This window comes from Pleurodeles waltl, chromosome 12 (assembly GCF_031143425.1).
Source record: "Pleurodeles waltl isolate 20211129_DDA chromosome 12, aPleWal1.hap1.20221129, whole genome shotgun sequence".
In the NCBI taxonomy this organism is placed as follows: Eukaryota; Metazoa; Chordata; class Amphibia; order Caudata; family Salamandridae; genus Pleurodeles; species Pleurodeles waltl.
In genome coordinates this window covers 270,104,274-270,131,872 of record NC_090451.1, presented here as the reverse complement: position 1 = coordinate 270,131,872, position 27,599 = coordinate 270,104,274, and the positions used below count along the sequence as shown (strand labels likewise).

General features: G+C 42.5%; 1 protein-coding gene across 1 annotated transcript in view; it reads left to right on the top strand.

Moving 5' to 3' along the window:
- The window catches only part of SLC38A8 (solute carrier family 38 member 8), a 198,005-nt gene that overhangs the window by 116,156 nt on the left and 54,250 nt on the right, over positions 1–27,599 (top strand). The window contains exons 5-8 of the mRNA XM_069215726.1: positions 581–638; positions 2,848–2,962; positions 15,627–15,774; positions 22,590–22,789. Coding sequence (XP_069071827.1) covers positions 581–638; positions 2,848–2,962; positions 15,627–15,774; positions 22,590–22,789 — 521 coding nt within the window. The remainder of the gene's footprint in view (positions 1–580; positions 639–2,847; positions 2,963–15,626; positions 15,775–22,589; positions 22,790–27,599) is intronic.

Genomic DNA, 27,599 nt, shown 5'->3' with positions numbered 1-27,599 from the left:
TGATAGGATTCCCCTTTTGGTGTTCTGAATCATTGAAATGTGTGTTGTTGGTATGGACCCCATAATTTGTGTACGACATTTGAAATACGTGTTGGTCAGGACCATGCATGACCTTGCCATGCGTTTATGTGGTGAAAAAGGCCAAAAGGGTAATATTTCAGGATTAAGGAGGAGTCGCGGGCCTTCAGGGCATTTCCTAATGGTCCTATGCCACTTGGGAATTTTGACTATTGACTTGGTAGCTGGAAAAAAAACGATTTTCCTAATATGTTCAGCTATTGGCACAACTTAATCGTGGAGAACTATCTTGGCTTTCTCATTAAATATTGACCCAACTAAAAATATTTAACTGTTGGCTATAGAGTGAGACAGAATATCAAAACGAGTGTCCAAATTACTGTGTCATTAGCTTCCTGCACACCCCCTTTTCCCTTCACCAAAAAGCGAATTTCCCAACTTTCGGTGACCTCGTAGAGCAACGACATTGATAAGATCACGCTATTCAGTTCCCAAATATCAATATGTTTAATAATGCCTTTCTTCCTAATGTTTCATTCACCTGTTTTTTCCCATCATGCAGTGCTTCTTCCTTGGCTTCCATATTCAGTGTTGTGCCGACAATCTGCTTTGGATTTCAGGTAAACTGCACTTCATGTTTATAGAGTGTATCGAATTGTATGCATTAATCCAATATCAACACTGGGTTTGAGAAGGTTTCATTTCTATGTTTCTGTGTATTGCAGTATCTTAATTTGCTTAATAGGTACACAACGGAAAGCCCCAGTGTTGACACGCCACTGTTTTTATCACCAAAAATCAAACTGTGTAATCACAGCCTTCTGACAAATATTATTCCTTCACTGTACGAGATTTGAAAATGACAACACACAAAACTGCAAATCCCCTACTAGGAGACGTGTCCATGTTACAGCATGCTATAATAATCAGCATAACAAACATTTAATTCTCAATGATAAAGGGTGAACTAGGGACCGACTAAGTCGAATTGACTATTTGGCATCAACACAGACTGCTCACACCTGTATTTAGAAAAATACTTTGAATATTTAAAGTTGACACATTGGTGACATCAACTGCTTGATTCGCCTACAAGCACATTGCGACTCTAAATGGTGCATGTTTGTGAAGTATGGCTGCACCGGTAACCTAAACCTCTATCACTCTTTTGCACGTATGGAACATGAGCCTGACTCTTAAAATGATGAAGCAGCTGGGAGCGAATGGGATATGATCAACAAAATCCTCCCATCACCTTATGCGACCTTGGTGTAACACACTTAGTGGCCAATTCTATGCCCAGTCCTGGCTTCCTTGCTGTGTGTACCACAGGATCCAAGCTGCACCCCACAGATGAGGCCTGACCAGGCTGACACCGTCTGGGGTTGCCTGTGCTCCCTTCTGAGGATTGCCTCACCTGGCAGTGCAGGATGGGCTATTCCTATGAGAAGCGGGGCCAGTACTGATTTGCATAAGGCAGGCCTCTGTCTAGAATGGCCCATTGGGCTAACCGCATTTTTTTGTGCAATTGATAAACTGTGTTGCTACCACTACAATATTGTTGGTCATATGTGGTCTCTTTACACATAGTATTATATGTCTGATCTGTATTCTTTCGATTGTGCTTTGTACTGAAATGGTGTATAATATACTCCTTGCAGATGTCAGTGTGTGTATATAGAGTAAATATACACAGTTTGTGGTAAGCATCTATGAAAAAAACTAGGTGCAGAAGCCGTTTTCACAACTTGTGGGTCTCGAAGCATCAATATTTTTAGGGGCACCACTTGTTAATAACCAAGGCTCGAACAGAAGTGCACTGATCTTTGGCGCAAAAGGTTGCATACGACGTCGGTAGCTCCTAGAGCTTTCCATGAAAGGGCGCATGTCTGTTCCATACCGTCCTCTGTTTTTGATTGCTTGCTGTGCCACTGCACCAACTTAATGAAATACGTTGGTAATGCTTAGAACGTCTGACGTGTCGTCACTTCGACAGCTGTTGGCATTGCACAAATAACCAATTACCTTTCTTCCAGAAGAGCTGTCTTTGCGCACACACCTGAGCTTCTAACCCCTATGATGATTGTGCGTGGGTTAGTAATTTAGGACGGGGAAGCGCTTCCTGGGAAGTCAGGTCACTGATGAGCAATCGGAGGCCTACGTTTAGAATTTCTGACGTTGTCTTTGCATATGTTATTTCGAGGAGCTGTATAATCTTAGAAAGCCCCTTCTGTTTGGATCGCTGGCTACCTCCTGGTGCGCAGGAATCCTTCCATTTCTCGTACACGCATGGGAGCGTTTCCCCACTAATCTACGTACCTCGTGGGGCGCCAAATGTTAGGAAAAAATAAAATTTCAAAAAATAGATATGAGGGAATGGAATGATGCTGGTGCCCGAAGTGATGCACTGGGTGGGGCTGTTGGGGATGGTGGGGTCTCGGGGAGCAGTTTGATTGAATGAATGTAATTTCTGATTTAAGTTTTGAGAAAGGAATCGATTCTGCTTTTGTTATGTTTTAAAGAATGAGCCTAAAAGGCCATGCGGTTAATTCAAATGTATCAGTTTAAACCCTTTGACGTGCACCTGTGATTAAATGAATGCCATCACATTGATGTGTAGGCCAGTATTCCGCCCCTTGGATTTCAACCCTGGGAAAGACCTCTTCTCACACTCTTTAGTTAGTCATCTAGTTTGCTGCCACAATCATACTCTGGTGCAGTGGTGAATCGAGAAGTGCTCCATTACATTGGACAGTTAGCTCATAGGCGCCCTGAATCTGGACTGCGTTTACGCGGGTGCGTAATGTGCGTATTTCTTTCGCCTTTTAGTGCCACGAGTCTTCCATTGCCATCTACAGCAGCATGCGGAACCAGAAGCTCCTCAACTGGGTCATGACGTCTGTCGTCTCCATGTTGTTCTGCCTAGTGATTTACTCCCTCACAGGTAAGGTACATCTACACTTTGTTAAAAAGTAAAACACGGAAAAAGATGTTGTAACTTGTGCGTTTATTGAAAAGGGCAGCTTGTGTGAAATATTGTTGTGCTCTATTTGGAATGTCCATCAAATACAGGTAATTTGCACTTGGTAACAACAGTGTATATTCACGAGGCTTTACATTAGGAGTTTGTATAAAGTCCAGAGCCCCTTGCAATTTAAGTGAAAATAGACGGGGTTAAGTAAATTTGCTGAGGGTTTTTGATGGAAGCAACAAAATCCTAAGATCTTCTGGGAACCAACCACAGCTAAAGCAAGCCACCAAAAACGCCTGAATGGTTCATGTCCCTGTTCGATCCAGTCTGAGCATCATTTTCATTTTGAAAACTACAGTATATTATTGTGGGTTTCTTCTGCCATCTCCCAACAGTGTTAAATGTCTCCCTTAATGGAATTCCAAAACAATTCTTTTTTCGGTCTTTACTACATTTGTAATGAGGCCATTATGCAGCAGTCAACTTGCAATCGTCCGGGGCAAGAATTCATAATATGTGCCAAGAAGTGCTTTTGTGTGTGTGTGTGTGGTTTTTGTTGTAGATGTTGTATTTTTTTTTTTTTGGGGGGGGGGTCTGGGGGTTCACAGTCTTATGCCCTGGTTAAGGGGGGCGTTCTAATGTGCGACTTTACAAATAAAATAAATACAATTTAAACACAAAAGACAACTGCTTTTTCGTGATTATTTCCTAAATGGCGATGGTGGTTGCTGGTCAGCAAGCCGCTGAGTAAATAATGAAGTTTCTCTGCTTTTACCCGGCTGTTGGCTAAATAGTAGATATTCTACACCGTTTAGCTGGCAGTCGTGAAAATAGCAGGAAAAACCTCACTCCTTACCCGTGCATTAGTAAGTAACAGATTATGGGCCTGATTCTAACTTTGGAGGACGGTGTTAAACCGTCCCAAAAGTGGCGGATATACCACCTACCGTATTACGAGTCCATTATATCCTATGGAACTCGTAATACGGTAGGTGGTATATCCGCCACTTTTGGGACGGTTTAACACCGTCCTCCAAAGTTAGAATCAGGCCCTATGTGCTGTTTTGCTGGTAAAGTAAAGAAAAATACTATTTACCTGCCCTATAGCTATATACTTCATATATACTAAATGGCTGGTAGTTATGTAAACAGATAATAAACTTCTTTATTCACCTGGCCAATGGATAAAGACGACACTTTAGACACTATTTGACTAGTGACCAGGCATATTCAAAAGAAACCCTCTTTTACCCAACTTCTAGCTGAATAGCAGAAATTGTACTATTTATCGAGTGTCCTCCGAGATAGAAAATAAATGTCACAATTTACACAGAGGCTGGCTAAATATCAGACGTTATGTACAATTTGCTATGTACTAGGCCACCAGCCAAAGAAACATCATTACTTACCTGGCTGCTGACTATCTAGCAGAACGTATCTAGTGTTTGGCCAGCAAAAATGCCAATATCAAAGAAATATTATTATTTACCTGGCGCCTAGATAAATAGCGGACAGTAAGCACAATTTGGTCAGTATCGGTAAAATATCAGTCAATGACATAATGTATCATTATACCTAGCACCGTTTTAAAGTGGCACTTAACATCAAGTAAAAAGAGAAACAAGGCGTGAACACAATTGACTTCTGTCTCCTTTTGCAAGTTAGTGACAAAACTGCCTTAAGTGCAGTTTAAGGCCCGAACAGAACTAGCTCATAGGTCTAAGGGTCCATTTAAGAGACATTTTGATTGCCTCTGAGTTAATTTGAAAGACAGGGCTCAGAATGCCGCTCTATTATTTCAAAAGCTGAGACGCGACAACTTGGTAGGCCTTTTATGGAGCGATCACTTACTTCACAAATGCTCCTGCTCCTTTAGGTTTACCTAAACGTAGTGTTTTAGGAAGCTTTCTATTTTGCTTCTTAAGGCATGTTCTTGTTCTGAAGTAGAACCTTTTGTAGATTCCTTTGCAGTTAGCATGTTTAGGTAGGAGGATTGTTATTTGATGCTGCTCACCAGCTTGTGTGCTCCAGACTGGCTTCTCTGTTTTTTACTCAATGAACCTGCATCTTGACTGAACAATATTGCCCCCTTGTGCATCAAAAGTATTACTCTGATTAGGTGGCTAATGACTGTGTGCCAAGATTCTGATGACTAAGGGACACCCAAATTGTACCCATTCTGAGTGAAACTGGTTACTGCCCGCCATTCCAGGCTGTGCAATGACCGGTCTTAGTGCTAGCAAATTCATTTTTCACAAGATGTTTAACCAATGTCCCTGTTGGAAGATTGGAAACTGGAATCCAGATCCCCCAAGATGTACCTTACTCATGAATGGAAGCCCTGTATCTATGGTTTACTGAATCGTGAGGTACATTTGAGCCTGGGTGCATGCTGCGCAATTTGGACCCCCCATAATAGGCTGTTTTGGTCCATGCTAGACATGCTAGCCTTCACATACTGCTTCCTAGGCCTGCCTTCCTGAAACCAGTTATAGTTAGTGGATGAGGGGAAAGCTAGCAACGTATTTCCTTTGTCACATTAGGCTTCCCACTGCATTGTGACATCCACTTTCCTGTTCCCTATGTTGCTATTGGTCCCTAAGGCATTGCGATCAGATAGAGGACTCTCTGGCCTAGAGCCACCAAAACAGCTTTCACCAGTCTGCACTGGTCGACCAGTGATTCTTGGCATCAGAATCCAGGACAAGCTGGACAACAAAAGGAAGAAGCACTCTTCTAGGATTGTACTACTTTGTGTTGCAAGGATTGTATAGTGCTTCTGGCCCCTGGTAAGATGACAAAGCACTTCTGGGCCATCAGCTAAAGAAATCCAGTTTTTTGTGCATGGTTGGTATTGTGTGGCATATTTGGGAAACAATGGGTACCATACATGAGGGTCGAAAATGTGCTCCAGTCATTTCATAGCAGACCTGTGGTTGTGCTTAAACATGAAGTGAAGATGAAAGTTTTCAGAGATATATATGTTGCATTTACAGACGCATCCCATCTTCTTGGTGGTTGTGCTTGGTTGGTAGATTGTGGGGTTGGTAGTCTGGCCTATTTGGAAAGTATTAGGTATCGTGGAAGTTTCAGAAGATTGCTCCAATCGTGTGACAATTTAAAAGGTGCGCTTATGCATGGAGTGGGACGGAAAAGTGCAAGATAGGAGCCTAACTTACCCACCACCATCCCATATTCTGACTTATTTTTGCTCACCTGTGGAGGAACGACAAGAGTATACCCTCCAGTATTAAGTGAAACTACACCATACCTTAGTCAAGATTCCCTTAATGTAGACATAAAACAGAGAGCTTTCAAAAGGCAAAAGTGGCACTATCGGAACAAAAATACCCTCCCTTTGACTCAGGCACAAAGTCGACATACAAGGAGTGCATTGGGAGGCAAAGTAATCACATTGCTTCCATGTCTCGTAGTGATTGGCTCTGTTGCTACTCTCAATTCCTAGTTACTTTCCCTCATTATGGCAGTGAATATTCGGAAATAAAACACTGAAACTACTTTCTAAAAAAAGGTTGATACAATAACAACTTTTCTCGAAGTTTTAACTCTCAATAGAACAACCTAATCTTCCCTCAGGAGATGGGTACATAATGCAAATTACACAAAAAGTCCTGGAAGAATTATTTTAGAAAAACTTTCAAACGAGCATCAGATGATTTGGATTCTAATAAAAAATGTTTTAGATATTAATTTAAGGATGCAGTCTTTGAAAGCCAATAACGTATATACAAATCAAAATTGCCAGCCATTTGTAATGTTATTTCAATAGAAAAATCACAAATATTATCAAACTGTACAATATAGCTTCCTTATAGGGTCCTATAGACATTTGTTACATGACCAAGTCGTAACATTTTCTATGAGTGTTTCCAAGAAAAGAGCTTGCATTATTGAGAACCACTAAATCTCAAACGACTTTGGACCCAATTGAGATCTTGGTGGACAAGTTACTCCGTCACAATGGTGAAGGATATTCCATCTGCCGAAAAATAATTCCCATAGGATATAATGGGATCTATAGTTTGGTGGACGGGATATCTGTCACCTTTGTGACAGAATAACTCGTCCCCCAAGTTCTCAATCAAGCCCTTTATGCTTAGAGTGCATGTGGTATTGGTGGGTGCATTATGCAAACCCACTCCTGCAGCAGTGACTTCGATGATACAGAACCAAAGAGGCAGTTTCACTTGGCGCAATTACCCTGGGCAGGGATAAGTGTGGCAGGCCTGAATGGCGGATGTTTGTGCTCTGCAAGTGTGGCAGATTGACTGGAAGCAGACAGGAGCTTGGTTCCAGGAAATGCAGGCCCTCGGCTGTATCTCCAGTGGATGGTCATCTCCAGGAGCTGCAGTCTCCCAGAATATATTAGCACTTTTACATTAGTGGCGAGAATAGCTCCTCTTGCATGGCGCACCCAACATCAGGCAGTAGACCACCAGTCTTCTAGCATATTGCATGGATGCCAAACAACACAATATTGCTCTTTAGTTGAATGTCTTGGTGCAGTTTATTATGGGAACTGCTCAGAGAAACTGGTAGACACATTATAACACAGGTCGACTCCTGACTTTGCTGCATCAGGAAGTCAGCTTCTTGTTGATGTTCATTACATTGAGAACATTCTGGCCTTCTCTTCCTGGACCATCTCTGCACCTGCAGGGCCTGGCACTGTTCTTTCCTCTGACAAGGCAGGCAAGAAGGCTTCTCTCTACGTACTAAAAAGACCATCAGCTCCTCCATCAAGAAGTGCAGACTTCAGTTAATGTCCCCTCACCACTGGTACACTGGCTGTCATGCAGACCCACATCTGGTCACACAGCAGCTTTTTGAGTACTCTTCAGAGAACCCCTTCCTTGTGTCGTAATTTGGACTCTTGCTCTGGGCAAGACTGCTGGTTAAAGGATGACAGTACTTTTGCTTGTAGGCGACTATGCCTTTCCTACAACAAGTCGCAACTGTTGTCCCAACCTTACCGGCTCACTAGCAGCACCTCACCAGAAACACAATAGTAAAAGGTGATTTGTGGCAGCCTGTACGCATGGACTCGAGAATAAGACATCTCAGGGAGTGTCGTGGTTAAACAGAGATTACCCCTTTCTCACAGATATATCATGTCTCATACAAACACAGGCAATGACAAAGGTGCAGTAAAGTTTCAACAGTTTTTATTCAACATAACTGCAATTTGCGATAAGTTGCATGGGCTGCAATGATCAGGATAATGAATAATGCAAGAAACAGAATTGTGAAGACGAGAGTCATTATTACAAAGACCCCCACCATCTTGCAATGCATAGAAAACTCATACGAGATGTACTATGCCCTAATACCCTAATGTGAAAGGCCTAACCTCCTACCTAAAGGAGAGCTGGGTTTGTTAAACCTAATCTGCCAATGCCACGTCCATGAGAGGAGCCCCCAACCCTTGTTACCTTGGAATGAGGTCTCTATCTCAGACTCCGCAGGGACACGAAGACTGGGTCAGCGTCAAGACGACTGCAGCATCGATATCCGCGATGGTGGCGATGCCCTCTGGTCGGAATCCCTCTGATTATCTGTCTAAAGTGCGATGTATTTATACAGATCTTCAAGGACCCCTGACGTAGGTGTGTTCCTAAACAATAGATAACAGACATGCTTGGGACGGCAATTAATATCAACAATCCCTCGAAAGTATAGAGAGGGAAAATCCCTAAGTGTGAACACCTACTGTTTGTTTGTCTTTGTTGCTTGATCTTGACGCCTTAGCACAATGACACTGATAATGTAACTCATAACAAGTGGCCTAACTATCAACAAGGCAGCCTTCTTAGAAGAATTAAATAATTAAATGAGCTAAAACAGAGCAAGCTAAGTAGGTTAAAAGTCACTAGGTGACGGGGGTATGAGTCTGCAAGCCAGAGGCTAAGCTAACTCCTGTTATCCCATTAAAACGAACTAGGATTCACTACACTTGTTCCTGAAGAATGTTGAACATGAACAAAGCAGGGTTGTTTGGGACCCTCTGAATAGTGCCAAAAAAGGTCCTTCCCGAGGAAAGTAAGTAAAAGCAACACCAGAGCGAGGCATTGCAAGTAGCCTGTAGGTTTACACTGGAATCCAAGAGCTGACTCTGCCAAAAGCTTTGGTGAGCAATCCATAAATGGATTGTTGCTTCAGACTCACTTGAGTGGGACAGAAGTCAACCTCGTATTCCAGTCCAGGCTGCGTAAGGCACAACATAGCGGACTGCAGTACTCTACAGGTAAACCGCCTTTCACAGAGCCAGTGACCACATGTAAGAGAAAAGGGAGGAGTCATGTTTTAAAGGAGGCATAATTAGCAGCAACTCTTATGGCTGAAGCCCAGTTGGATTTGTGGGAATGTTTGGGCCATTCCCTCTTGATAGAATTCCACCACTGGGGAATTGGAACCTTTGTGCCCTCCCTGATCCTTTTGAACTTCACCCTGTATAAAGGAGAAAGAAAGTTGTCAGATTGGGGAACATTCAGGCTACAAGCCAGAGATTACCACTGATTTTGTTTACCTCCGGTAGGAGTCACAAAGGAAAAAACGGGAGGTTAATCTTAAGGTGGGGAGGATGAGCATGCATGCTACACACCTGAGATGACCACTGCATCTTTTGCCCAGGACAGGGAAGAATTTTCAAAGGAAAGTTGAGGAAGGAGGGATTTGTGGTGTAAACTAATCCCCACAATATAATCACCTAATGGATAATGTATTCTTCAATGGTTGAAGAATGGGATTGTAACTAATTGAACTGAATATCGTGGGAATGTGAAGGGATGCTCCCAGTAAATGGGAGAAAGATAAACAGGCATCAAAGACACAGCACATAAACACAGAGAGAGATTGTATTATTTGACTTCATCACAAAAATTAAGTGAAATAAGACACTGTGAGTAAACAGACGTTTTGTTACCTCTATTCTTGTGACACCTGGGTCGTTCATTTTACAGTTAATCTTTTGGAGAAGGGGATTTAAAACCATGGTCTAAGGTTTCAGACCTTTGCTCAAGTATAATTTTTCTGCTGTAGCTCAAATGTTGCCATTGTGAAAGGTACTGGTTATCCCAGCAGGTAGCTATGGTGCTGAGTTGAAGAAAAACTATCCAAAACAAGGGCACAAAAAGTATGAGATCTCTACACCTGACTGTCATCCGTCTTCTGAAGCAGTCATCAGGCCAGGGAAAAGGGAAGGCTCTACTTGGAATGGGCTCACCTTTAACAGCAGCGACTGTTGACCTACTCCTCACTTCTACAATCCAAAAAATGTCATTGCTCAGGAAGAACTCATCAGCAGCTCTTTGCTAACAAAGACCTCATTGAATTTCTATGGGTAGCCTTTTCTCCATTCTCCCTGTCTTCTGTGTCTTGGTTTCCATCCTCCAGCCGCAGTGGTAAAGTGATAAACCAGCATGGCACACAGTCTTACTTCTGTACACTTGCTAAACATCCACTGCACATACATGCACTCAACACTCGCATGGAATGTCAGCACAAAGTTCTGGGTGTCACACATACTATTCCACTGGTCTTGATACTAACACCCTGTTAGCTGTCATCCCAAAAACATATGCTGCATATGCACCTCCACAACCCTTCATCTTGCCATCAGAATTTCGCAGACCACGTATCTAATGCTGAAGCTACCCCTGCTGGCCTTGGTTCTCTGTGCTAACAAAGCTGGCAAATCAGAACTGTTTGTTACTTGGGGTCCCTCTCTATGCTATTTTAGCCTGTAGGCAGCTTTCCTGAGCCCTAGTCTGCTCATCAGAGCCTTCTTTTGATCCCGAGCTCTCCTTTGCTCATTGTGAAATCTCTTTGACCCCCTCCCATTTTGTTAGCCATTAAACATTTTTGCTGACTGCAGACTTCTGTGTTTTTCAAACCCTTTTTGCCATCCTTGCCAGACCACAATCTTTTGCACCCATCAATCTTTAGACCCCTGTGCCACGTTTCTGTCCCTCTTCTCTCTGATCCACCCTTAAACCAATGTGCCAGCATCAGATAGTGTCTACTGACACTAAGAACACTCACTGTTACAGCCTGGGTTTTTAGTCACTTTGTCTGCTCTGATATTTCAGCAAATACTTACCAGCAGTTCCATAAGTGCCTTGATAACAAAGTTGACCGCATAAGAAGCATGAATAAGAATTAATTACAAAGGGGGTGTCCTAATACATGTGATCTAGATTCATGTAGGTCTCCACCTCTGTCTGGACCTACACTGGAAACCACTGGAGATTTTTCCCTTGGCCTCACATGCATGGTCTAGCACTGCAGGCCCAATCTGAGGGTGGTCCCATCCCCTGAGTCTCCCAGCCTTGTTCTACTACTGAGAGGACTTGGGAGGAATCCCCACTGCCCATGTACTCGCAGCCATTGTCTAGCGCTGCAAAGCCCAAGGAAACATGGTCCTCTTCCTGGGGCATCACAAATATATGACTCAGCACTATGAATCCCAAGGAAAGGGCCTCCCCTCCTGGGAAAAACCCTCATGGTCTTGCTCTGTAGGGCCCAGGTAGGGTGGCCAACTTTCTATTTTCACTTCAGAGGGACTTTGAGCGTGTGGAAATTACATGAGACACGAGAAGACGCGTGTTGGGGAAGAGGAGGGCTATGAGTTGTGAGTCACATAGCACATTTTTGGAGATTCATTCTAAATCACCCCCCACTCCTTCAAACCAGGCTATCTTAAAGGATCACTCAGCTGGACATTTAGTTTGAGTGTGATTACTATTCATCCTGAATTTGGGTTCTGATCCTTTTACCATTTCCTGGAGTAAGCCTGGACTGCTCGCTAGTCCATATTTTGAGAGACACTTAAAAATGAACTCTGGATTCCCAGTAGATTGGAATAATCTTAAGCTTTTAAACACTAGTGGTTAATATCCCTATGTACCATGCATTCTGCCAAGTAATCATTTACTGCCACAAGACCCAATCTATTCGTACATTTTAGTCATGGAACTGGGACATTTGACATCTATTATCGACTTCACCTGAATATCATGGGAAAAAGACACTGTATTGTAAGGCAGGGCAAGGCCCAACACAAGACATCATTTCCCAGGGAAGGGCTGCCCTTTGGTCTTTCCATCAGAATCACCTCCACCCCAGTTACGGTCTAGAGGGATGGATAGAAATATGAAATCAGGAGATATATTTTAACCCACTCTTCCATTTGGCCAAATTGTGTGCACTTATGCAATACATTTTTTTTACCTATATCTATCCACCCTTTTTGGCAAGATTGAGAGTATTTCGAGTCAATAAAAATCTGCTAGTAAATGTGTGGTTAAACAAATGGATGGAATATTTTCTGGGGGAAGGGGCAAGTGCTGCATCACATGGTATATTCATCAAAGTGCAACACAGCAGTAAATGTACAGTTTTTGTAGCAGAGTGCTGCGGTCTCGGGTCTACTAATTTAACTGTTTGATTCTGGGCATATAAAGCGCTCCGTGTGCCTCCGTCCACTGACCTCACAATTTGTCAGCACTTTCAAATGGGATTAATGCGGAAGAAAGACCCCAAGGCATAGTCGCAGGACAAGTCCCCAGCGTGATTTTATTTCACACAAATGAGCCCTAGTTTCATCTCATTCACTGAATGTTCTCCCGGAGCTGCTTTGTGCAGGACCCCTCCTGCGCTTCAGCTCCTCCCTCGCAGCCACCTACAAGTCACAGGGCTGCTTGTCCTTTAGTGCCTCTTTGTGGGCAATCTGACAAGAGCCGCAATTGCAGGGCACACCTGCAGAATGGGACACTGAGGTTCATTGCAGAGCTTCACTGAGGACTTGTGCTTAATTTGTAACATAATGTGTGCCAGTGCCCACAACACTGCTCAAAAGACTGCAGCCGGTGCTATTAAATGTCCCCGCGCTGATTAACAAGGCTGCGTAGTCCTGCATCCACCTCAAGGCCGCTTTTATCCACTGCCAGATGCTCCCTGCCCCTTTATCTCACTCTTGCAGACTCCTGCTTTCTCCCTTGTTGATGGTTTTTCCGTTTTCTCTTCCTTCTCTTTTCCCGTTTGCATGTTTTCCCGTGTTGCTCTCTGGGAATACCTGGTAAGAAGAAATAGGTGCTCGTGAATCTCATCTGCCCCAAAAATGAGCGTTGGTGGGCCCCACCAGCAACCACTGGCTCAAATTAAGCATTGCTGGTTCCGACATAGGGGTGCAATCGACTGCTCATGGCCTTGTGCTGTTAGCAGTGTTGAGTGCAGAGCCTGGCAGTTAAGAACCCAAGAATCAGAAGTGGGGCTGCACAGCAACAGGTTTGTGTCCCTATGGTGGCACCTATTAGTGTTGGACAGCTAAATTCCTCAGTACCTGCACAGTATTTGTGGGACTACAACTGTTTTCTCCACTATGGTATCCCAAAGGGTGGCTGGTTTGTGGACGTAATAACTACGATGGGCAAGTAGCTGAGGTCTTCTCTCACCACTGACTGGCCATGGTTTACATGCAAGTTAACCAAAACCTGTGATTAATGAACTTGCAACAAATGTAAACCCACTGAAAAAATGGTCGGTGGAATCCATTGAAGTTACAAACAGAAAGCTAAATGTAATGTACTTTCCCTGTGGCTGACAACGCTATGCATAGAATTCCATTTGCAAGAATCCCTTCCAGGATTCAACCTTCTTATTCCTCCACCGCTTAAAACCATCTTTCTAACCCTTGAAAAATGAAAGCGAGCTTTAACGTGAGCTCTCAAGCAAATGCTGAATTCATTAGTAAAAACGTGTTTGCAGATTTACCTTTGCTGAGTTGGTGCCCATTTTTACAGTCAAGCAATGTTTGTGAATACTGTAATACAATGGCGTTGCTAATTAGCAGAGAAAGCATTAACTCCTGGCAACAAGAAATGTGAACAAGGCAAAGATTCCTATTGAAGTTTTGGGAACGGTGCCATGTCTTTGTAATGTGTTTTTTGATCAGCTGAGCCTATCTACAAAAACAACAGTGCTGAGGGATACATTCTTTTGTTGTTGACGAGGTGAGTGGTTGAAAGGGCTAGAACATGTACATCCCTTATGAGATTTGGTGGAGTGGCGTTTGTTGTGGTCTCTGGCTACGCTATATCAATACAACAAATAAATACTATGAAATAAGTACGAAACGATGTATAAATACTACAAATAAAATACAGTTGTTGGTGATGTATGCCCCATACAGTGTATTGCCAGATTGTGGTTTACTAAAGCCATCCTAAGATCACTTTGCAACTGGGTTTTGTTCCACGCTAATTCCTTTACCTATGATGTTTACTCTGAGGAGAGGCACAAACACTAACACAGCTCATGTTCTGCACTACGAAGGAACAAATAAACCACCTTCACTTCTGTGCCTAGGAAAATGGCATGCAAGCATCATTCATCATTTACCTCATCCACCATATAAACGGCCAGCCTTCAGTCTTTTCCGCTGTACTTTCCAGTTGGTTTCACTGTTGCACAAGGTTGTGCCCTTGTCCAACAACTGGTTGCCCACAGTTATTAATCACAAACAAAATATCCGAGATACAGCCAATCAAGAGTCATGCATTTCCAAGTTGCCATTTGATAATCCAAATTATTATTCAAAGATATCCCTTTAGCAATAGTGTGATTTTGTTCGATCTTTATTTGGTAGCAGTTCATCAGCACGATTACAACTAACGTGTTTTGGTCTTCACCAGGAGAACTTCTTCAGGGCTAATATTACTGGTATGCTTGAAAAACGTCTACTGAGTGTATAACATACATGTGTCTGCGCGCGTGTTATACCAGAATGCTTTTCTAGATGCGAAAGACAACGGTCCTGTTTTAAAGCTGTCCTGGTAAGGATAGAAACGCATTGCTATGATCATGTTGATGAACTGTTACCAAAAAAAGATCAAATGAAATCGCCACCTGTTGCTATGCTAGAAAGGAGTTCCAAGCTGCTCAGAGAGGGCTCTCAGGGGGCCTGTCAGGGCTGCTATGACTCTGCTCTAATGGAGACCAGGTGGCAGGTTTTGAGGAAGTGTGAGGGTAAGGTGGTGGACGGTGGAGGGTTTCGCGGCTGGAGGCAAGTTATTTGTTTGTTTCACATGGGGACAGGAAGAAGAATCCATGTTCTTCATGACCCGCATTACTCCTCTAGAGCTGCGTAGGAGCTGAAAGCAGGGACTGGCGATTTTGTGGAACATACACAACATAAAATTATACACCAGTAAAAAGTGAGTACTGGGGATACTTTTCACATTAGAGACCTGAGTGACATCAAAGGTAATTAGAGTTTTACTTTTGCTATCTATTTGTCACTCGGAACCCCTCGCTGAAAAACCCTGTTTATTCACTGTTACTCATCTGTAAATCTAATTGTTATTTTCTGCCATCCATCTGCTGCTTCCATATTAGTGCAGATCATATAAACAATGACACTGGAATGCTCCTTTCTCTAGTTGACAGCAATCAGTTGAGTGAACGGTGCATTGAGGTAACGTCTCACTGGTATTGTACTCTGTTTTGTAATGAAGTACAGAGGCATTGCAAGCCCATTTTATGGCTGCTTAAATGTGAATCTGGTGATTGTGCTGTTGTACACTCTGAGCTTCAGTTTGTTGCTACTCTTCTTTTCTAGGACTTTACGGCTATTTGACCTTCGGGGACGATGTTGCTGCGGACATTCTGATGTCCTACCCAGGAAATGACACAGTCGTCATTATAGCAAGAGTACTTTTCGCTGTTTCCATTATTACGATCTACCCCATCGTTCTCCTGCTGGGCAGGTATTTGAAGGACCAGAATTGAAATCCTGCTTACTGTCTCTTAACCCCCTGCCAACATGTCCTTACGCCAATCCATGCCATACATCTTATTCTTCATGCTTTGAATAGCTTTCTAAAAAAATTACAGTAGTACCTGAACGCTAAAAGACAAATTATTGCCACAGAGAAGGGACCTGAGGCCAGATGTATGAAGCAGTTTTCAAGTCCCAAACGGCGAATCAGTCAGTTTGCGACTTGAAAAATGCTATTTGGGATGTACAAAGCCCAAACTGCGATTCTGTAACTTGTTACCGAATCGCAGTTTGGGTTTTGCGATTCAGTATTAGGAAGGGGCGTGACAAGGGCTTCCCTTCCTAATACCGAATCCAGATGTTATGTATGATTGTTTTGTGACTGCGAATGCGGACGCACAACAGTCGCAGTTAGCACCAGTTTCAAACTGGTGCTAACCCATTCGCAAAAGGGAAGGGGTCCACATGGGACCCCTTCCCCTTTGTGAATGGTAGCGAAAATATTTTTTCAGAGCAGGCAGTGGGCGCACGGACCACTGCCTGCTCTGAAAAAATGAAAAAAAACTTTTCATTTTTGTTTTTGAAATGCGTTCCGTTTTCCTTTTAAAGAAAACAGGCTGGATTTAAAAAACATTTAAAAAAAGAAGGGGGATTCGGAGGATTAATGGTCCAGTGTATGCCCTCCTGTGGATACTACTATGCAATGAAATACACTGTTCCAAAAAGAAAGACAGGGTAAATACTATGGAGTCCTAATTATTAGGAGCAAGAGTCCTCACACACCCTATTGGGTGTCATGCTTCCTCATCGGACGTGCTCCTCGTCAGGCTGGCGCTGCAATGTCTGACGGGCACCCCCCGTAGGGGGGCTCTTTGCCAGAGATCTTTTCTCGATGATGCCACAAACCCCAGGTGTGAGTAAGGAGAAAAAGAGGAGAGAACAGAAAAACTAAAATTAGCTCAAGACCGTAACTGAATACTAAGTTTATTTGTCTGTTTAGGGTGATGGCCAAGATTAAAAATGTAACAAGGGAGTAAAATAGAGATAATGCTCAACCACTCTATATCATTTATTAAGGAAGAGAGGAGGCCAGGAAGTACCAGACCTACCTCAAAATGAGGTCGACATGTTTCACGTCTCCATGGTCCAAAAAGATCCTATGAAGCTTCTTTAGGACCTAATGCATCTTAAACTTCTCCTACTATAAACTAAATTGACTCCTGCAATCTGTCAGAAAAAAAGTTACCAGTCGCTTACATGAGTCCAATCTGTCCCGAACTTGCTGTTCCTATTAGACACCCTGAGGATGTATAAAAACAGTTAACAACATGTAGCTTATTTTCTAGATAATCATTGTCAGGATAAGTACAAAATGTCGTCAATAAAACAAGAAACAAGTGACAAACTGTGCACCACAAAGTGATGGTGTTGAAGGTGGCAAACCCATGCAAAGTGAATAAAGATGGGCTTACCCTCCCAAGTAGGGACCGGGCTTCATAGGACCACACAGGCCATTAGCCAGGCTTGCAAAAACTCTAATCGTCAAGAAGACAAAAAAGCAAAAAAACACACACCTCTGTTACAGTACAGATTGAGACTTAATCCATATAGTGTGCTTAACTTGTACTCTAATTGTATGCAAAATGTATCTGAGAGCACATGTTTAACCCACCCTTATAGTGTTACTAGAGCTGGTCTTGATTAAAAGAAACAGGAGACTAATATGGATACAGGGTTACTGTGTCTGATTATTTATACAGTGGAAAAGAACTTCACTTCAGCCCTGCACACAACTCCTAAGTGGACAGGCAGTAAAAGTGTCATGTTCGTAATACGAACAATCTGCCAAGCGCAAACAGAAATGTGTAAAAAAAAAGTCGGGAGTTCTCCAATTAATTAACCAGACCCGGAAATACACACAAAGGGGAACACTGGCTCGGAATCCGAACCCACGTTGCTTCCCCTTCCATTAAAGTAATCGCATACCCGGAGACAACGTGCTATACTGCCGCCTCCCGAACTGGGGAGGCCCTCACATCATTTCCCATATTTTAATGATTAAACAAACGAATGTCCGGGGCACTTACTTTTCTAGTCCTGGTTGCGTGTAGGTAACCTACCCCTGGCCGCGCTCCCGAATGATAAAGGGAGCCGCGGGCCGAGGGGTAGTAGTAGTCCTTAGCCCGGAAGCGAGAGCGTAATTCTGAAGGTCTCGTTGCCAGGCAACGCGGCTTGGCGCGTCCAGGAAAACCATCGATCGTGATGGTAGAAATAAAAAAAAAAGGGGAGCAGTACTGGCTCGTATTTGCCAGAACCTGTAGACAGCAGCCATAACAGAATGTATGGAGTAACATAAAAAGCTTCCATGCAAATAGGCAAAAGTATTACTCTAAGGACTACGCCGAACAGCTGGTTCATTTGAAAAGCAGCATAGTTTGTGTAATGAAGGACTGGCACAAAAACAAAAAGCAGTGGATGTCTGATATCCAAAACACTGTCCGTTTAAAATTATTATAGAAAGACTTGTCAAATAACACAGTGATTTTCAATAATGTGTGTAAGGGGTACAGGATTGAGTTGTATAAAGGCCATACTCGGGAGGCAGATGAATGCCAACATATGTTTAGTAGACAGTATAGGTTAATATACCTGCAATACAAGGGTGCTTCAATGCGAAAAATTAATCCAAGGAATATCATCATTTAGTCCTTGGAGATGTGTATTAAGTTTATACACCCAAGGTTGCTCCAGTTCAAAGAGAAATCTCGTACCCTTCTGAGCGCAAGTCTGCAGTACGACCCACCACATGTCTTCCAGACTATGGTTTGCTTCTATGTAGTGAACACTTAATTTAGTTGTGGCTCGACCGCAACAAATATTACTACGGTGTTTATTAATCCTCAATTTTACTGCTCTAGTAGTCATTCCTACATACCGTAGATTACAAGGGCAGGTGATCAAGTAAACACAGTTTACAGCGGTCGAGCCACGACTAAATTAAGTGTTCACTACATAAACTTAATACACATCTCCAAGGACTAAATGATGATATTCCTTGGATTAATTTTCGCATTGAAGCACCCTTGTATTGCAGGAATATTAACCTATACTGTCTACTATACATATGTTGGAATTCATCTGCCTCCCGAGTATGGCCTTTATACAACTCGATCCTGCACCCCTTACACACACATTATTGAAAATCACTGTTATTTAACAAGTCTTTCTATAATAATTTTAAACGGACAGTGTTTTGGATATCCGACATCCACTGCTTTTTGTTTTTGTGCCGGTCCTTCATTACATGAACTATGCTGCTTTTCAAATGAACCAGCTGTTCGGCGTAGTCCTTAGAGTAATACTTTTGCCTATTTGCATGGAAGCTTTTTATGTTACTCCATATGTTCTGTTATGGCTGCTATCTACAGGTTCTAGCAAATACGAGCCAGTACTGCTCCCCTTTTTTTTTTTTTTATTTCTACCATCACGATCTATGGTTTTCCTGGACGCGCCAAGCCGTGTTGCCTGGCAACGAGAGCGTCAGCATTACGCTCTCGCTTCCGGGCTAAGGACTTCTTCTACCCCTCGGCCCGCGGCTCCCTTTATCATTCAGGAGCGCGGCCAAGAGTGGGTTACCTACACGCAACCAGGACTAGAAAAGTTCGTTCGTTTAATCATTAACATATGGGAAATGATGTGAGAGCCCCCCCAGTTCGGGAGGCGGCAGTATAGAACGTTGTCTCCGGGTATGCGATTACTTTAATGGAAGGGGAAGCAACGAGGGTTCGGATTCCGAGCCAGTGTTCCCCTTTGTGTGTAATCCTGGGTCTGGTTAATTATTCGGAGAACTCCCAACTTGTTTTTGACACATTTCTGTTTGCTCTTGGCAGATCGTTCGTATTACGAACATGACACTTTTACTGCCTGTCCACTTAGGAGTTGTGTGCAGGGCTGAAGTGAAGTTCTTTTCCGCTGTATAAATAATCAGACACAGTAACCCCGTATCCATACTAGTCTCCTGTTTCTTTTAATCAAGACCAGCTCTAGTAACACTATACGGGTGGGTTAAACATGTGCTCTCAGATACATTTTGCATACAATTATTGTACAAGTTAAGCACACTATATGGATTAAGTCTCAATCTGTACTGTAACAGAGGTGTGTGTTTTTTTTGCTTTTTTGTCTTCTTGACAATTAGAGTTTTTGCAAGCCTGGCTAATGGCCTGTGTGGTCCCATGAAGCCCGGTACCTACTTGGGAGGGTAAACCCATCTTTATTCACTTTGCATGGGTTTGCCACCTTCAACACCATCACTTTGTGGTGCACAGTTTGTCACTTGTTTCTTGTTTTATTGATGACATTTTGTACTTATCCTGACAATGATTATCTAGAAAATAAGCTACATGTTGTTAACTGTTTTTATACATCCTCAGGGTGACTAATAGGAACAGCAAGTTCGGGTCAGATTGGACTCATGTAAGTGACTGGTAACTTTTTTTCTGACAGTTACAGATTGCAAGAGTCAATTTAGTTTAGTTTATAGTAGGAGAAGTTTAAGATGCATTAGGTCCTGAAGAAGCGTCATAGGATCCTTTTGGACCATAGAGACGTGAAACATGTCGACCTCATTTTGAGGTAGGTCTGGTAGTTCCTGGCCTCCTCTCTTCCTTAAGTTGATATAGAGTGGTTGAGCATTATCTCTATTTCACTCTCTTGTTACATTTTTAATCTTGGCCATCACACTACACAGACAAATAAACTTAGTTTTCATTTAGGGTCTTGAGCTAATTTTAGTTTTTCTATTGTTCTCTCCTCTTTTTCTCCTTACTCACGCTTGGGGCTTGTGGCATCATCGAGAAAAGATCTCCGGCAAAGAGCCCCACTATGGGGGGTGCCCGTCAGACATTGCAGCGCCGGCCTGACGAGGAGCACGTCTGATGATGAAGCATGACACCCAATAGGGTGTGTGAGGATTCTTGCTCCTAATAATTAGGACACCATAGTATTTACCCTGTATTTCTTTTTGGAACAGTGTATTTCATTGCATAGTTGCATTTAAAAAACAAACAAAAAAAAAGAGCTTTATTTAAAAGCAGTCACAGACATGGAGGTCTGCTGTCTCAACGCAGGCCACCATCCCTGTGACGGCGGCCATTCTCAATGAGGTTGCAAATTGCGACCTACCCCATGAATATTTGAGGTAGGTCATTTGCAACCCCATTGGGAATCGCAAACAGTGTCATTGACACTGTTGTACATCAGATTTTGCGACTCACAAATTTTGAGTCGCTCTGACACGCAATTTGCGAGTCGCAAAACCTGATTTTTTTTTTACATATGGCCTCTGGTGAGGTTACCAGATGTCTCAAGCCTAGAGTTGAGAAGATACAGGACCCTGTATGGCGGCCAGTATTTTTAAGGTTGCCCCTTTTCCCTTGAAGCTGCTGGCTTCAGTTAACAAAATTGTTCCTGCAGAGGAAAGTTTAATTTTAATGTAAAATGTATTTAGGCTCCTCATTTTGTTGAACTCCCCGATTGTGGAAGCCCTTCCGAAATATTCTGCTCATTTACACAAGTGTGGAAGTATGTGCATGGCAGAAATATCTAACAGGAAGGAGCAAGTCAAATAGAGTAAATACCTTGGAAAAGGAAGTTGGGACTGAAGAAATGGAAGCAAACCACCACATGTAATATAATAGCATTCAATATTGCCATTTCAATTTCCTGTATATGTGAAGACCCTTCTAAAATATTTCGTTCTCCTGTATTATTAACTTTCTTAAATCTTCCAAGTGGAAAGGTATACAGTCAGAACATGAGTTTACAACTCCCAGGGAGAGTTTGTGCTCTGTACCCTGATCTGATGACACATTTTCATCAAAGGGCTCGTTAGATGTCTGATCTGACTTTAAACAGCTGTTATGAAGTATACGATGCAAGGAAGGTAATAACCATATTTGATGCCAATGTTTTGTTGTAATGCCCAAATGTCATTGGTTTAACCTGTAGATGTCAGTCCCGGTTACCACCTGCTGTCTGAGGACTGATGTATCACAAATCCATTTGAAAAATGTGGATTATTTCTCAAGAACCGCATCACTTTAGAATGAACAAGCAGTCCTAAAAAGAAAATCTAGCATTGCAAAATCGATGGCTCCACAGGAAGTCAATCTAAATCGTTAGGAAATCCCCTCTATAATTTAAATGTATTTAAATCTGGTCATGAAGTCTGAAACCTTTTCATACACAGATGAAAGATAATATGCTCCTGGTTTATATGCTGGAATATTTTATGAATGTAGTTTTTGGGATTACAAAGTGATGGCAGAATCTTGCGTGCCCGAAAATTCCTAGTCTGTGCCGCCAGTACCATGGCAACTAAGTCGTTGCATTTTAAACAAATGTCATCTATTATCTATTAGAAGCTCCAATCATTGTAGACCCTAATGGACATACATCCACATTACAAATTGTGTGTTTTCTCATAGGAGGAGGAGAAAAGTGCTTTATACATCTTTCTCAAAGAATGAGAAGATGTCTCATGACCATTCTTTGTTTCGCAAGCATGCAGGTTTCTCAAATAGTAAATGTACTCTCTCAAGCATTTCTTTTGATACTGGCTTCTCTTGTCTTTGTGCTCTGTAGGATAATTGAATTCTTCATTGATTTACACCTAGATCATCCACAGTTTTGTTTGTTACAAACAGCTAACACTACTAATCTTCTGGTGTATTTTGTCTTCTTTTCTTTCTTTTCTCCCCTTTACAAAAATATGGCATTAATTGGCATGTGTCTGTTTGCTAGGGCTGTCATACAAGAATATTGGATCCACTACAAACGCCGATACCTGGTGATCACAGAACCCTATGAAAAGTTTGTTCGGTTCGTACTCACCTTCTTGTGGGTTCTCGTGACGCTCATCATTGCCATGTTTGTTCCAGACATCAGTGAAGTCATCTCCATCATTGGTGGCATTGGCGCTTTCTTCATTTTCATCTTCCCTGGTAATTATGCAAGAGCTTCTGTTATCCATGGAAGCATTGATCCACACATTCCTTCTACCTAAATGGAGAGGTGTTGCTACAAATGAGCATGTCATTTTCAGTAAGAGGGTGTTAAATTGGACTCTTCTATTCACCAAGCCTAATGTATTTAAGTTGATATACCTTAATGTCTTAAATGTAGCTCACTAAAAATATCTTTAATGTTTTACTGGAAGCAATAATGAATGTAAAGGTGCACGATGGTTGAAGAGAGCAATCCTTGTTTATTTTAATCAATTCCAGGGCAATTGGATATTTCCTGGAAATTACCAATAATGTAGATTACTGAATGCTCGAATTACAAAAAAAAGTAGAGATCCCTGCATTATACAGAATAGAATGCTTCAGCAATGATCGGATATCAGAATTCGCATTACTTGCATCCGGTCTTCAAAGTCAAAGCTCTTGCATGGTAGAAGATGAGTATGCCATTAAAAAAAGTTACACTTATGAGGCCCAAAAGCAAGACGCCTTTTGAGCTATTTTGTTGCATCTTGAGCAAGAAGTGATGGATACCAGAATGAACAGTCAGAATTCACCTCCAGCCACCAGTCCATGTAGTAATAGAGTGTAAGCCAAATGTCATAACTGGGTCAAACCAGTCTTGCTTCTGCTTACTAAGTTTGTTTATTGTCCAGTGGTCGCCGAAGGCTGCGTTAATTCCTCTTTATCAGTATAGTGTATTAATAATTCTAGCCTCAATATTGAAATTGCTGCATGAAAATGGATATCAAGAATATTGTTGGAATCCTGAAGGGCTCATTGGCTAAGGTTTCAAGGAAAGTAGTCCTAGGCATGTCTTCTATAATAAGATATCCCACTCTGGAGGTTGAATCGTTTGATTAATGATCATGCAGAGGTGGGTCATAAAATTGATGCTTGGTTTTATTTCACAGTTTTTGAGAGCGGGTTGGAAATGTATGTATGTAATAAAAAATAAGAAAAAGCCATATCAGAAGAAGAGGGCTATTCCAGTACCTCAATTAACCGCAGGACAAGAGGGAATTCTGTATTAGTCATAGTTTTCTTTTTTTAGATTTATTTGACATGGGGGTGTGCGCATGGTACAACTACTTCCTAATAAGAATAAGCAAGTTAATTGGAGTAAATCATTTGGAAAAGGAGCCTGGGACATAGGATGTGTCAGCAAAGCATCCCATGCAATATAATGTAATTTAATATTGCTGCGTCCTATTCCTATTTTTGTAAAAACCCACCTGTATATGGTACTCATCTTCCATAAAGTTTACCCTGGATGGTCACATTTCCTTTGGCTGAGAAGCTTGCATTGTCTCAAAGATGTTGGGCTTCAGTTCTCTCAATCTGGGCACTAAATCGTCATCTGAACTTTTTCAAACCCCCTACTCATGATCCTGTTTGCATAGTAGGTCAACAACAGCAAAATAGACTAGTAGTTGGCATTTGATACATGGGACACCCTTTCCCTAACCTCGAGCTCCCCATGCCTCTCTTTTGGCTGCAGATATCAACCTTGAGCTGTATGGGAACCTACTGCAGCTATATCTTTTAAACATCTAGACATCATCAGGTTTCTATCTCATGTCAGACTGCCCTGCCAGATTGGTCGGTCTGGGCAATACACTGAACAAGATGTTTAATTTGCAACTTTTTTTTTAAATAAAACATGGTAGTTTTCATTAGTCTCCCTTGCACAAGAGCATATCCCATCCAAGACTTGAAACATACGTAGATTGGGTTTGGGGTTAGCAGTGAACCACAAACTTGACCATGCTTTTGAGGGGTAGAGATTCCTTGGTGGGGAGATATCTGTACTGTTTGGGCATGGGGTTGAACGGCACACGGGAGAACCTATAAACCGCAGACATTTCTGAAAACTAGAGACACAGGGAAGTGCATGGTGATGTGGCTTCTTGAACTTCCATCACAATGTATTGCCTAGAATTCACTATAAATATCAAAGTACGGGTAAAAATCCCATTTCCATCACTTTTTATGTGGAAAAAAGTGCAAAACATCAGGGAAATGTCAAAAGTCTTAGAATCCAATGTTTCCACATTTTGTCCAATAAACACAGTGGTCCGTATCATGGGACAGAAATAGCCCACATTATGATCATGTGAAGACCACATTGACCCTTTTTGACTTCATACAATCACAGATTTTGCATGCTTCTTCCTTTACAATAGGGCCACCTACCCATGTGGTGTACTGCTTTATTGGTATAAGTGTTTGTACACTGGGTGCTGTACCCCACAAAATCCTGAACGTTCTGTCATAGAAATGTGAGGAAAACCTTTTTATTTATCAATGGTTGACCTGAGCAGGGTATTCTGGGTAATAATAAGAGGGTGTGGGGGGGGTCATGTATCATCCACGCAAGGCACACCAGCCAAGTTGTCTAGTGCTAAGGAATGTCTGAGGTTGGTAGGTTTCCCTATGTGCAGGACCAGATGGCTATCAGCCTCAGGAAGTTGCCAGATGATGTTTGGATTTTTTCATAGCCCAAGAAAAAATTCAAACCACGTCTGTCTCCTCACTGAGGCACAGACATGTCAACTGCCAAGAAGTTGCAGCTAAAGCAAATATTGCAAGTGAAGAAGAAATGCAGCGAGTGAAGTTTTTTTAAAAACAACTATAACTGGGGCTTGGATTATTGGTCTTCCAAAAAACCTTATCTATCCTACATTTTCTTTCCTTATGTAACTTTTAAATTACACTTTCTGTCTGGAGAATGGAAGAAGGTTACTTGCCTACATATAAACGTAATGACAGTTTGAACTTAAAGTAGCCATGTAACTATTTGCTTTGGGGTTGCATGATTGTTATTTAACGTATTTTTATTTTGAAATACGGTGAATGGTCCAGTATAGTCTGTCACCTTAGAGATTTGCTGTGGATCTGGTTACTAGGCAGCATGTGGTTTACACAAGCTAAAAGGGCCAGCCTGTGCTAGGTGGTGCTTTTTATGACGGGCTCCTCAACCAATTTCCAGGTTCTCTCACCGTCACAAATAAGACCACCCTGAGCTCCTGTTAGGCTCTCGACTTGTTTGCATTACTCTACTTTGATGTCATGGTCGAAACAGTTTCCAGCTATAGGAACCAGACCATTCTTAACGTTACTGTTGATTTCCTGTATGACAGAGAATAAGTCAACCATGTGAGTTGCTGAAAGATACCAATGCTCGGGAGATGTAGTTACAGTATGAATATTTTTCTTATACACTGTATGAACTGTTCTTTAAAACACTCTGCCCTACTGGTAGATGGCGATGTCCCTTTAAACAGGTTGCAGCCTTGTCGTGCAGCATATTCTCTGCCCCATGGGCTGTACGTTATTACATGCAAAGTAGCCATATTGGGGATGGATTTACTGTTCATAAATTGTACTGGCCCATCTTGTGTCAGTCTTGATGTGAAATCTTTATTTTCCATTTGCAAGCACAGCAGACATACTGACAAGTCTCATGTTTTGCTGTCTTACTGAGATGAGCCTGTGCTTATGGCATATTGTAACAAGCATCGGCAAAGCCAATAGGTCTCGCCTACACAAGAGCTATTGGCTTTGGAAATGTGTTTTGCCATGGTGTACACCAGGGTAGCTGCTGTTCAGCATGGCTAAAAGTTAGTGGCATGGTGTGTCAGAGTGGAGGGGTAAGTAGTGTCGTAGAATGGATTTATTGGAATGCTGTAAAGTGGAGTAGGAGGAATAGAGTGTCGTAGAGGGGAGTAGAGTTCAGTGGCAGTATTGTGGTGTGGGGTGGAATAAGGTTAAGTGGGTTGGACTGGATTGAGGTAGTGGGGTGGATTGTAGTAGAGTAGAGTGGGGTGGGTTGGGTAGATTGAGTGGGGAGGTTTGGTGTGTGGTGGGTTGAATTGGAGTGGGTGGATTTGAGGGGGGTGGGGTAGATTAGATTAGATTGGATTGGGTTAGTTTAGTTGGTTTGGATTGGTGTGGTAGGCTGGGATGGATGGATTGAGGGATGGATTGGAGTGGGGTGGATTAGAGTGGGGTGGATTGGATGGGGTGGGGCAGTTTGGATTGGGTGGGGCGGTTTGGATTCACTGGATTGGGGTGGATTGGATTGGATTGGATTGGATTGTAGAGGGGGAGGATTGGATTAGGGTGGGGTGGATTGGATTGGGGTGCCCAGGATGGACTGTAGTGGGGTGGGCAGGATGGTTTGAAGGGTGATGGATTGGATTGGGATATAGTGGGTGGATCAGAGTAGAATATGGTGGATTGAGTGAGTGGGGTAGATTGAAATGGGGTGGATTGGGGTGGGGTAGATTGGATTGGATTGGATTGGGGTGGGGTGTGTTTGATTGGATTTGGGTGGACTGGAGTGTGGTGGGGTGGAATGGAGTGTAGTGGACTGAACTGGGGTGGGGTGGATAGGTTAGAGTGGGGTGGATTGGAGAGGGATTGGATTGGAGTAGGGTGGATTGGATTGCATTGAAATGAGGTGAGGTGGACTGGAGGTGATGTTTGGATTGAAGGTGGGTGGATTGGGGTGGATTGGATTCAGATTGATTGGACTGGCATGGATTGCATTGAGATGAGTTGGATTGGCGTGGGATGAATTGACTGGACTGGGGTGGACTGAGTGGGGTGTATCTGATTGAAGTGGATTTGAGTGAGATGGAGTGGATTGAGTGGGGTGAATTAGATTGAGCGGATTAGGGTGGGGCAGATTTGAGTGGATTGTGGTGGATTGGGAGTGTGGTGGATTGGATTGGTGTGGCATGGATTGATTTAAAACGGGGTGGACTTGGTTGAAGTGGGGTAG